Source organism: Cajanus cajan, chromosome 6, assembly GCF_000230855.2.
Source record: "Cajanus cajan strain Asha chromosome 6, NIPB_CcT2T_4, whole genome shotgun sequence".
In the NCBI taxonomy this organism is placed as follows: Eukaryota; Viridiplantae; Streptophyta; class Magnoliopsida; order Fabales; family Fabaceae; genus Cajanus; species Cajanus cajan.
Genome location: NC_138522.1, coordinates 48578074 through 48592028, shown reverse-complemented (window position 1 = coordinate 48592028; position 13955 = coordinate 48578074). Strand labels below are relative to the sequence as shown.

General features: G+C 26.0%; 1 protein-coding gene across 1 annotated transcript; it reads right to left on the bottom strand.

The window, feature by feature from the left end:
• Positions 1 to 1952: 1952 nt before the first annotated feature.
• On the bottom strand, positions 1953 to 4136 carry LOC109788677 (uncharacterized). Its single transcript, XM_020347464.3, has 3 exons — positions 3436 to 4136; positions 3168 to 3241; positions 1953 to 3093 (listed from the first exon to the last, which is right to left on the bottom strand). Exons 1-3 carry the CDS (start codon positions 4044 to 4046, stop codon positions 2537 to 2539), a joined length of 1242 nt encoding a protein of 413 aa, XP_020203053.1. The 5' UTR covers positions 4047 to 4136; the 3' UTR covers positions 1953 to 2536.
• Positions 4137 to 13955: the final 9819 nt, after the last annotated feature.

Sequence of the window (13955 nt, the reverse complement as noted above, 5' to 3'; positions counted from 1 at the left end):
GTTTCAGAATCCGATTATTATATTATCATTTAACCAATAAATATATAAAGAAAACAAAAAATTGTTGTGGTATCCATGTATAAATTATGTAAGCAATGGATACTAATATTAACATAGGACTCAAAGATGGACCTCGACTTGTTTTAACCTAAAAATTTTACAAATTTAAAATTTTTAGTATTTGAATTACTTTGATTTCAATTTTTATCATTCTTAAAATATTTTATTTGGATAAATTAATTTAAATTTCTTAAATTTTAAATTATTAATTTGGGTAAACTAATTTGATTCCACCAAGGTAAAATTTATTTTAAGAATATATTTATATGTTAGGATTTTTAAATTAAATTTTATAAAAATAAATATTAGCTAATTATAAAATATTTAATAATTTTAAAAATTAATATTAAATAATATTTAATATTTTTAAATATTTAATAATTAAAAACATGAAGAGATAAGAGATAAAATAAAGTATATAAGCGAAATAAGAAGAAAAAAAATTCAAATTCTTACTTTTTTAGGAAAATTTAAAATTCTACTAATTTAAGACATTTCACAAATACTTGGATTTTAAATTTTTTTGTAAATTCTTCATCTAAACTAAGTATTTCATTTTAAAGAATTTAAAATTCTTCAAATAAATGAGTTACTCTATTTAAATTTTTAATCCAAACACACTCTAAGTTTTTATTTGTTTATTGCCCCTTTTTAACATGAGAGAAATCAAGGCATTATATTTGAATTGAATTCCTCTAAAGTGAAAAAGATAAAGTGTATTCACAATTATTGATTAAAAAATTAATGATTAATAATCATGATATAAATAAATAAATAAATATATATATATATATATAATAAAATCTAAAAATTAACTATAATATTTATAATTAATTTTTTAATCAACGATTATTATTACATTTTATTCTCTAAAGTAAAAACTTATCTCTTTATATAAATCAAATTTGTTATACTATATTTCATTAGTTCTAATATTCAATTAATCAACTTTAAAAAAATAGTTACATAATATTATATTATTTTTAATTTATAATTCTTTGGATTACATTTAATATTTACGAGGCATACTCTTATTATTTTTTTTTAATACTCGTTTTCATTTTCTTATTAGTAATATGCATGAAAAAATGTAAAGTAAGGTTGCATTTGCATACAAAAGGGCAAAGTTAAACCCTTGTACATGTATTTGAAAGAACATAAGAGAATAATGTATTCATTTATTATTTATTTAACTCAAATATATATAATTCATGGCTATTATTAAGTATATTTTTTTATAAAAAAAATAAAGAAAAATATTATTGTTTTGGTTTGAAAGATGTCTAAGATTTTTTAGACGTGCCATCAAAGGTAGAGTGTTCAAAAGTATAATATGCCTGTCATTACTCTAAGGTTACAATTTTTATACTTGACTATTGTGAGTTTATGTGCTTTAGAAATCTCGAAATTTAGTAAGGTAATTACTTATTGATGCATGATCCTGATAAATAAAGATAAGATTTTGTTTCAGATATGAGTTTCAGATTACATTTTTGTCGACATGCCTTAGGGGTCAGCTACTCGACTTATCAGGGATACAATTGGCGGACCATTCAACCAATCCTCTTGGCTAGGGCCTCTCTGCAAATAGTCGAGAGGGTACAATTGTAAATTAACTATTATAAAAAAAACATTATATAAATTACTAAAAGAGTATATCTCATCCATGTTGAATTTATATTTTATATAGAATAGTTGTTTATGATTAGTGTGTATGCATTAATCATGTTGTAGTTTTCTTTTTGTATGTCTTAAAGTTGACAATTAATAATTTATACCTGATATTTATTATTTAAAACTTAAAAGTTATGAAGTTTTCTTTGTTATATATATATATATATATATTTATTTATTTATTAGTAACTACTGTTTTTTTTAAGAGAAGTAATGGCTTTCTAGAAAATGCACAAGTAGTACTTGGAATATTTATTTGAAATTATTACATGGTGCAATTATATTTGAAAGCAAAATATAGTAGAGTTAACTAAAAGGCAAAATCCTTCATCTACTGCTCTTGAATGTATGCGGTTAGTTAAACATAGTGAGTCATCTCAATCATGTAGCTATAAAAGTACAACATGTAGTCGTAGCCTTAGCTTAGCTTACCTCCTTTTTTAAGTGCGGCATTGAGCCCACAAGGAAGCAAAATCGCATCTTTAAATGGAAAGAAGAATGGCTCAATGACAGCAGTCATAGTGGGTGGAGTGATAATCATCATTTTGTCCCCACAATCAAATTTTAATACCCATTCCATGTGGTTGGAGCCGCACTTGCAACTTTCCCTTCCATGTAATCTTTTATCTTTATTTTTCACATGCATATCTTTTTTTGTAGAACTCTACCAACGCTATGGTGAAAATGTTTGTTAGATGAGTTAAATTTGGTTTTCGGCATGAAGATTAAAGAATGGCATCGCCATTGCATCTAACAGAAAATGAAAAATGGGGAGGATTCATTAGAATCGAAATTAAAGTGATTACAAGGTTGGTGACACAACTTGAATCATCTCTGCCACAATTTCGTTGGTCACGCCTTCCAAAACCGCATCGGCTACCTCAACGCAAATATGTCTCACTTGTGGCTTCAACTCACTCCATTCGACCATAGAATCCAAACTTAAGTTGCTTATATTTGTCTCATTCACACCCACTTTTCCCAATTTCCTTCTCCTCTTCCCCACCTCTTCACGTCCTCTTAAATTTAATTCTTTCAAACATTGCTCTTCTCTACAACCTTTTCTCGAAACATTTACACTAATTTCTCTCACACAATCAAATAGTAGCTGCTTTGCCTTGTGCAATAAAGTTCTAGATTTCAACACGTGGCAAACATTTGGATTTGCCCCCAGAATCTCTCGCAGTTCCTTTCTACATTTTTCTCTCCTCGCTGACTGAATAAACGAACTCCACAGAGCCACCGATAACACTGAATCCTCCGTGATTTTCTTCGGTACAATAACACAACAATTGCTCATTTTCATTCCCTCTTCCATTCTCGAAACATCCTGATTCAATGTCCGCTGCGTCACACAAACTGGTACATTATTAAAAAAACGTTAATAATAAAGTAACTTAAAACACACGTTTGTAACAACCAACCAAACTTACTATTTCCGGACTCTGGAACAGGGCAACCTTCTAAACATATCTGGTTCTGTTTTTCATTATTCGTACCCTGCTGGCTTTGTTCACAAGAACAACAAAACTAATTAATACACTAAAAGTGTTTATTCAGAAATTTATTTATACAAGCACAGTCTTAATTTTATACATATATGTTTGTGGGTACATGACTACAAGTTTAGAAATATTTTATTTTTAAATAAAAAACTATATTTTTAACAAAGAAGTTCTTAAAAGCTGAATTCATGCATACCTCTGTAGTACTCTTATGTCGGAAGTATTTGGAGAAAACGAGGGTTTGTCTTTTTGTGGCGACAAGGAGGTTCCATCTTCATCAATGTCTGAGCATGAGAGGTAGACGGTTGAGTTGGTAGCTGTTGAGAAGGAGAAGCGATCCGTGTCATGAATAGTGTGATCAGTGCTCTCGGTTTCATGAGGGACACTAACATTAACATGTTGGTTTATGATTTGAGAGTCCCTAATGAGAATGCAGCTACGGTTGTGGAAAAGGAGCTTCTTGTGTAGAGTTGTGAGAAGTTTGGAAATTGGGAAGAGAGGGTCTCTCTTTTTGTCTCCATTTGTTTTTGTTGAGTAGCCTCTTTCTAAAAGGTAAAGGTCTAAGATGAAAGGGTCTTGTTGCTCCTTGAGAAATTCTGCGAGTCTTTTCGTTGGTTTGGGTTTTGCCGAAGCCATAGAAAGGAATGCGAATTGGGTGGAAGTGAAAATTAAATGGGGGCGTGATATGAGGCAGAGCAATAAATTTGAATGGTGCGTGATCCCAGTTACCTTCTCTTCTGTCTCATGCTTCAACCTATGCTCCACGTTTTGAACTATTGTGAATTGGGAGCAATTTAAATAATGCATGTGAAACTCTCATAAATACCCTCGCCTCCCTTCTGCCATTCTTTCCTTTTCTTTAATTAATGCCCATAGTTTAAACTTTCAAATTCAGTTTCCAATATCTCATCAAATTTAAAGGTTTGTTCATCCAATTTTTTGATGAAACATTTCTTTATTACTACTAGTAATTACCACCACGAAAATAATATTTTAATTTTGAGAAAACTGCATAGTCAAAAGTCAATTTTTTGAAAAAAGTAAAAAGTAGGGGATGTGGGCGCATCCTTCCGCAATGTATAAAACAATTCTATCCAATGAAAAAGAAAAAAAAAATGCAATGTTCACGATGGAATCTGATATGAAAGATGAGTATCGAAACAAGCACTTACACGTAATTGGCAATTTGGCATGTCACTCAATGTTCTTAATGATTGATTGATATGTGAGGACGTACACAGAGGGATTAGTTTAATTATGGATAGGTAATACTTACCTTTCTAGCACATGTGTGAATGAGATTTTATATGGGAAAACAACTCAAATAAGTAATGCAATTATATAGGCCTCCAGGTGTGAACATAAAAAGGTTAGATGACAAATTCAATTGAAATGACATTTTAGTTTAATTAAACAACTCTCACTTATATGTGGATTAGATTTTATTATAGACGGCACTATGATTAAAGGCAATGCAATTATGCTTTCTGAACGCTTTCCAATAATAATTTTCTCAGAACACAATACAATCATTAATTTTGAAAAAAATATCATTTCAATTTATACTTTTTTTTATCAGCAAATGTTAATAATTGATAAGTTATCTTAACTAAGGATATCAATTTTTTTAAATTCATATTTGAATATTTCTAAACATAATAAACTTTTTGTAAAATAATAAATTCTACTAATAATTAGAAAAGAATTTGATATTATAACTTTTTTTTTTATTTTTGATTGTTTATTGTATTATTTTTCACACAATTCCTAACATATTTATGAATTTTTTTTATTCAAACATCAATTGGTTGTAATATTCATGACTTTTTCTAAAAAAATAATATTTTAAAAAATTAAATTAATCAAAATTTAAAAAAAAAAATACCAAAATATTTTTTAAATTAACAGATTAAAGTTATAATCTAAGTCCTTTGATGCTTATGAGTTTCAGGAAAGAATAAAACAAGGTTTTATCAAGTGTATGTAGAGGTAAAAAATGGTGGTGTTTGTTTTGCCTATCTTGTTTCGAGGAAATAATTTCTTTTAGAGAATGCTAATTTCTTTTTAAAATAGTTTTTATTATCAAGTGTATTTACGGTTTCCATTAAATAGGATATAAATAACATTAACTATTAACTTATATTAATTCATGTAGGGTCTAAGTGTGTTAACAGAACAGAGAAGGGAGAGAAAAGGACAATTAATTTAACTAAATATAAAATCATAATTTGCCATTGATATTGATGGAAGGAGTTGCATATAAAAACTTATAATACAATAATCTTACTGACTTTTACTGCTAATATTAATGGTTAATTATGGACATATTCAAGGGCTTTTAACGCCCTTCGACCCCCAAGTTTTATATAAGAATTTTTTTACTTGTTATATTATTATTATTATTGTTATTATTTTATCAAGTTCAGGTTATATTTCAAATATGTAAATGCTTAACGAGACGTAATATTTATAATTTTTTTTATGATTAGTTATAAATAATAAAAATTCTGAATCTTGAATAAATTATTTTCCTATCACAAATATTTTTTAATTTACTATGTCTAAGACTAATATTGTTCGCAGTAACAAATCATTGGATTTTTTTTCTTTCAACATGATGATGTATTTATAATAATACACTTCTTTGAAATATACATTAAAAAAAATTGTTAGTTTTACTTTTTGTTCTTATAAGGATAAGGTTGGATGATGAGGTTATTTCATATTCTTCTATGTACTTATGAATTAATGTTGAATTAAATTGTTGTTAATCAAGTTAGTTCCGTTTGTTTAATATGTATCATGTTTTATTAATGGTACTAGTTTGTTTCATTAGTTTTATAACCGTTACAATTATAAAGAAATTGATTTGAGTTAAATATCAATAAGTATTAAGTTCTCATACTGACTTAATTAATATAAATTATTATACAGATTAAGATATCAACTTAGTAATAGAAATATATATCTAAAATTATGTCATCAAAGAGGTTAGTACATTTTATTTTCTTAATTTATGACTTAGCTATATTATTTATACATAAATTTTAAATTTATATAATTTATTTAAAGGCTAAATTATATTTTTGTTCTTTATCTTATTTTTTAAAAAATTATTTTATTTTTTTATCTGTTAAAATGTTCATTTGGATATTTTATCTTTTATATTTGAATAAATTTTTTCATTTTAAAATGATAAATAATTTTAATTTTACAACATAATTTTAAATTAATTTTTGATCAATTTAAAACATAAAACTTGTAAAATTATATTCAACTATATAAAAAATATAAAATACAATTGATGTTCAAATCTAAAAAAGATTTATATACATAGTAAACATCTTGTAAAAAATATGTCTCCTAAGCAACTAGAAAATAATATAAGATTATATTATTTTAAAATTTTTATTTTTATTTTTATGAAATTTTCACCATATTTATAACACATTTTTTTAATTTGAATTTTAATTACATTCAATAATTTTTTATATAAATAAATTTAATGAAATGAATTAAAATCTTAAGTAAAAAAAATCCAAAATCAAATCTTAAAATTAAAAACAATCATTATTTTAAAATAACTAAATTAATTCAAATATAAGAATTAAAGAATCAAAATAAATATTTTAAAAGATAAAAGGACTAAAATATATATAACAAACAAGACAAAAATAACAAAAATATAATTTAACATTTATTTAAATATAAATTTACACATTATAATCCCAATATAACCATTATTGATCTAGTCACCCTTAGGTATAAAATGCCCGATTCAATTAAGATACCAAATAAATTATTTCATATCTTTTAGATAATTTTCAACATAATAATAAACTTTAAATTTGACTTAAAATTGCACTTCGTCTCATTCCATTAAATAATTTTTTAGTGTTTGTTTTGCTCTTCCTTTCTCAAACGTTTTGAATATTTAGGGATGACACAAAGAGAGACTATAGAGAATAAAATGTTCTCTATTATTCCTTGATAGAAATTGTGTATACAACAATCCATATAGATTATAGAATATCTATAATCTAATCAAATAAGATAAAATAGCAAAACAAAAAGCATGAAGGAAAAAAATAAAACAAACACATGACAGCTCAGCAAAAGCATAAAATTATAATACTAATTATAGAAAAGTCCAGAATTGGCACAATTGATGTAATAGAACGTATGGTCTTTTTGCTGAAGTGTGGGTTACTCATATTGGTATTTTCATATTTTTTTCCCTCGTTGTGAATTTAATTAGTAATTTCGAATCAAGTTTAAGTATATAATTGTATTAAAAATTTTACTTGATTAAAAAAAATTGTTTTTGGTAAAAATTATTTGTCATATATGTAGGCCAAAAAAAATATTTACTTAATTATGTATATTTAAGGTTATTACTTTTTTTTTTTGTATTCCTTTTTTCTCTTTACACCACTTTGTTTTGTTTTTTTTTCCTCTTTCATATTCTGAAAATTGGTTTTCAAAATGTAAAACGTAATTCCAGAATAACAAAAGATGTGAGGTGTAAAGAAAAAACAAAACAAAAAAACTCTGTATTTTATTGTCAGTAAAGTTAGTTAACTGATCAGTAGGCAGTACTGGTTTCGGACATGTTTGATTCTAATCTTGATGGGCCTACTATTTTGGACCTATCTCATTCGGCTGTAATGGGCCAACTATTTGGAACCTATCTCATTTGGCTGTAATGGGCCTTAAGGATTTAAGGTTACACATAAGGGGGAGTTAGGTTCACGATATATACACTTTTTATTTTTTAAGTATACTACCTATTTTTAAAAAAATAATTAAATTCTTAAAATATTTTAAATTTTTCAATTTTTAATTTTTTAATTTTACACTTTCAACATTTAATTCAACATTTTTTCTTCTTTTTCACACACCCCCTTCTCGTTTTTTCTTTTTAATTTTCACAAGCATCCTCTTACATTTCTTTCACCCCACCTATATTAGTAGATAATTTTAATTCTCTCAGTTTTACATTACTCTCTTCTCCCCTCTTCTTGCAATTTTCTTATTATTTTTTTCTCCCTCCCCTCTTTCAGTTTTCACATGCACTTAAAATGTATAACTAATTTTCAATAACATTATAGGCATGAGTGACTTTCTTGATAGTATCAAAAGTGTTAAGTCAAATATGCATTTTTTTCGAGAACTTTCCCTATTTACACGTCTAGAAAATATAATATCAAATAATTTTAGTGTTCCATAAATTACTTTCTATAATAATAAAATTACTGTCTATGCTTGTGAAAAAAAATTGGCATACTTCTAGAAAATACTTTCTGAAATAGTAAATTTAGTTTTTTGGAAAGTATTTTTTGGAATTATGTAAAACAACACACTTTTGAAAAATACTTTTTGAAATTTTAACTTTACTATTTCGGAAAATACTTTATGAAAGTGTGTTATTTTACATAATTCTGGAAAATTTCTTCCAGAACAGTAAATTTATTGTTTTGAAAAGTATTTTCCAAAATTATATAAAATAACACACTTTCAAAAAGTACCTTCCAAAACATTAATTTTACTATTACGCAAAACACTTTCGAGAAGTGTGTTATTTTACATAATTTTGGCAAGTTATTTCTCAAATAGTAAATTTAATGTTTCGAAAAGTATTTTTTGGAAGTATGTAAAACAACACACTTTCAAAAAGTACTTCATAAAACATAATTTATTATTCTCGAAAGTACTTTTTTCAAAAGTATGTAAAAAACACAATTTCAAGAAATACTTTATGAAACATTAGTTTCACTATCCGGCTAGTATTCTGGAATAGTGAAATCAATGTTCTGTATTTTTTTTTTCATAACACTAATTTTAATGTTAAGGTTTTCTGATGTGCGAAAGGAAAAAAATTGTTGGAAGAAAAAAAATGTACATATAGTTCAATAGAAATTGTTGAGGAAGTCACATGTATCTATAATGCTATTACGCATCAGTTATACGATATGGGTGCATGTGAAAAAGTGAAAGAAGTGAGAGGATAAGAGAATAATGTAAAAATCGATAGAACTAAAGCCACATAATGAAATAAGTGAGAAATTGAAAAAAGACAAGATGGTACATATGAAAACTAAAAAAAGAAAATAAAAGGTGTGTAGAAAAAAAAATTAGAAAATTAAAAATTAGAGACGTAAAATTAAAAAAATATATATTTTAGAACTTTTTGAAAAAATAATGGAGATATACTTAAAAAAAGTGTATGTATCATAAATTCCGAAGTTATGATGGACCAAAAAGAGGACCAGAGTTTTAACTAGGCCTATTTAGTTTACCTTGTTTTTATTTTATGAATAACTATAAAATTATTATTTTTAATTTTGATTTTTATCATATTTATATTATATTTGATTTGAACTTTAATTATATTTAGTAATTTTTTATATAAGTGAATTTTATAAGACAAATTTAAAGTTTTGAATAAGTTAAAAAAATTTAAAATGACTAAATTGACCTAAATTTAAGAGATAAAGGATCAAAATGAATATTTTAAAAAATAAAAGATCAAAATAAGTCTAAAAAAAAAGATAAAAGACTAAAATTATAATTTAGTTTTTCTAAAAAAAATTAGCAATTGACTGTTTTTAGATAATTATTTTTTATAAATTCATATAATGTGTTCTAAATAAGTACTTATATTGTTGAGTTTGATTTTTATCAATAAATAAATAAAATTAATAGTGCATGACCAATGGCCACAGTGATGTTGGTTTGAATACAAGTGAGTACAAATTTTTAAATAAAATCTCATGTGTTTAAAGCTTATGAATGTGACCGAGAAGAGAGAAGACGTGGTTAATTAGATAGATTTCCTAGTTATAATTAGTCATCGATTTGATATGTTACACCTATAACTTGATTAAAAAAATAATCATAATAATAGTGCTTGCAAGGTACTGATATGATTTCTGGTTTAATAGAATGAGAGTTGTCCTATTTGAGCTTTTAGAAATCTTATATTTTTTGAACGAGTATAGGGGTGTAAAATTGGGAACGCGAAAAACAGAAAGTGTATCATATTTTTTCGATTATGACTTACTGGAACTTAATACATTTTGTATATGTATGGACAATTTAAACGCATGGTAACCAATAGGAAAAAGCCTTCCATTAGAAATATAGGAAGCTTTATAAGTTGTAATTTATACCAATATATATTATGAAATTCACTCTTCATTTTTCTTTATCATATAATCATGTCTCTTTCTATTTTGTGACATGAGTTAATTTTCATGTTAAATTAAATGATTACTTTTGCACTTCATTTTTTAGCTAACTTTAAAATAGTTATTTTGATTATTTTAATCAATATTTTAAAATTTCCAATTAACATAAAGCATATAAGACATATTTTGTCTTAATGATGCTTTTCTAAAATTATAACAATCTTAGAAATCATTGTCAGTGCTTCTAATCCGCGTTATTAGGTCAAAAGATAACCCTCCTTTTTATCTAAACTTTTAAATAAAACAAGTTTCTGGTTAGCTCTAAGAACTTGCCTGTGAAGAAAGTGGACTAAACACAGAGCATCCATGGTCAACCAGTAACAAGAAAGCACTAATCGGACAATAACACTTGTGGCGAATTGGTTTTGGATGAATAATTGAGTATCTTTTTTATTGTTTTTTTAAAAAACTTTCTGCGATGATTCTTTGAGGATTTCATGGGGGCTACATATCAGAAATCCAAGTTCATTCCTTGCACTTGAACAAAAAAAGCAGCTCGTAGGTTATTACTTTGAGACGAAAACGTACAGACTCCTCCATAACTCTAATATATGCACATTTATCTTCTTCTTTTTTCTTTTTTCTTTATATATATATATATATATATATATATATATATATATATATATATATATATATATATATATGAGTTAATCACTTATATACTGTTAGTGTAAAAATTTTTTACACTGACAATTAATTATATCCTTTAATTATATTATGTCACTATTAAAAATAAATGTATTTATAGTGACATAATATAATTAAAGGATATAATTAATTGTCAGTATAAAAAACTTTATACTAATAGTGTATAAGTGAGTAATTCATTTATATATATATATATATATGCAAAAATTGAAAAGTATGAACTGAGTACCCCTCTTCGTTTACCAGAAAAAAAAAAAAGAAAGAGAAGTCATCTTATTATAAGAAATCAAAACTCCGAATATAAATTATTATATACTAAAATAAAGAAAAAAGAAGAAAAATGTACTTCATGTATCCATTAAAAAGAAAAGGTAATTGTATATTATTAATTGAATGAACAATTTTTTTATGCGCATTTTTTTCTATTTTATTTTTAATAAAAAAATAGAACATAAAATAGGAATATAATTATCTTTAAAAAAGTTGACACCAAAAAGATATATTTTCTTTTAATATTATTATAAATATTTGAATGATAAATATTAAAAGAAAAACACACATATTTAGGTGGTCATGTGACTACTAATTAACTCTTAACTTTAACCATTCCTATGTGTTTGTGTGTTGATAGCAACATTTTTATGTGACAGTGAGAAGAATGTACATTAACTATTAAGTTTTATTATAAACGATTAAATTAAAACACACAAGTCATGTGAACTTTCTAAAATGGTTCTCTCACTAAATATATAATAGATTTAATCTTTATCATATATGTTTGATTATCTGACTTTGATTTTCTTATTTCATTCTCATATAAAAATAATCTTCTATATATCATATATATATATATATATATATATATATATAAAACATCAAATAAAAAAAATTCTTCGACCAACTACTTCATGATAGACTAAATTTTCATTCCAAGTCATTGTTTTTATATCATTTTAATTCATATTGTTTGTAATAATAGGATTAAAAAAATTGCAACATTTAATTTGGAGTTATTTTAACTTTAAATTGTTCATAGTTTGTAGAATGATCCATAATAATATTAAATTTGGTTAAATTTTGAGTCATTTTTAAAAATTCATAATTATACTAGAATCGATTCAAAATCTGATTCGTTTGTAACCTGTAGTATGATTCGTGATCATATTAAATTCAGATAAAATTTGAGTTACTCACAACCTATAACATAATTCATAATCGTATTAACATAATTCATGATCGTATTAAGATCAATTTTTTATTTTAAATAATAGTATTAAAAATATATAAAGAAATTAAATAAAGTGAACAAAATCTTATATATGATAAAGAAGATGATTTGGACTATTAAAAAAATTATATGCATGAACATCAAAACTCTCCCATCATCTAAGTTTGTGATTAATTGTAAAACAAGTTTTTGTGTCAATGCTCTAATCTTTATTTTGTTTCGAATTCGTCGTTCTCATCTAAGCTCATATTAATGTTCCATTGAAACATTTTATGAGTATATCTCTCTATAGTGTAATTAAACACCTTTTACACTAAGGCCATCCCTATCCTTTTGCCATTTTTCTTCTCACGGTTCGTTATTTAAGGAACAGTTTTCTATCTTGTTAGATCAATTAACTTCTATTTTTACATGATTTCAAGATATGAGATATATAGTTATTGTTGTATTTAGTAACCGAAGATTAGCAACATCCCTAACCTACCGTACTTACCAAGTTAGTTAGTAATTGGTCGATTAAAAACATACGAGGAGGGTACATTATGCGACCAAATTAAATGAATAATTTTGTTTTTCATTACATCAATCATGTGATCTATTAGTTTCTTTCCATTCTAACTTGGACGAATATCCCGTCAAACAGTCATTATTCTTGTTTATTTTATTAACTCACGTCATGTCGCTGTACAAAAAGCAGTTTTCGTCACATGGTTTAAAAGTGATCGTTCATGTGTATGACCTCACAACAGTAATTACTAATTTTTGCCACTTGCTTTGTTATTTACAAAGAAAAGCCAGAAGGCATGCCCCGAAGCCACTTGAACCTTAATCGACCGATTCCTTAGTCAAGTCTACGTCAAAAAAGATACAAAAATTGCAAACAAGATGATGCATTATATATTCCTTGATTTGCCCATAGCTAGCAGCATATTTACATAATATGAAATTAAGACTTTCTTCATAACAAAATTAACATATTCCATGAAGATGCCCATCGAGCCTCAACACTTATTAAAATGTTGCTACTTCACCGATCACTAAAGTTATACAAATTTACAAAAAAGCTCCCAAAGGATAAAGGTTACAACATGATAAAAAAAAAAAGAGAGTAGACCTTCAAATCCCTACATCATCGTACTTCCAACAACGTCGGTCTTCTCTCACCCACGTAACCATGTCTTCCTTCTCCTAGTAATTAACCAAAAAAAAAAAAAAACTCGACCCCTCAAAAAACTAACATAAAGGAGTACATTCTAGTCTCTAGCTAGCACCAACCAGGCATTTCCAATGGTTGTGCGCAATCGACGTAGAGAACTTTATTCTATAATTAATATTATATATAGCTAGTAACATAGAGAAGTTCAACATATAAATTATAGTATATAGTCTCATTCTCAATGCTTTGTTACTATTTGGTTTTATAATGAGTAACGAATTGCTTCTCTTTTATTATTGTGAAAGCATAGTGCCTAAAATGGCACATAGACCCGAAAGTTTGGCCATAAGGGCAACGGATTCGGATTCAAGATGATCATTATGTAGGGAAAGTAGTAGATGGTGGTGCATGGTGGAGGCAAGCCGGTTTTT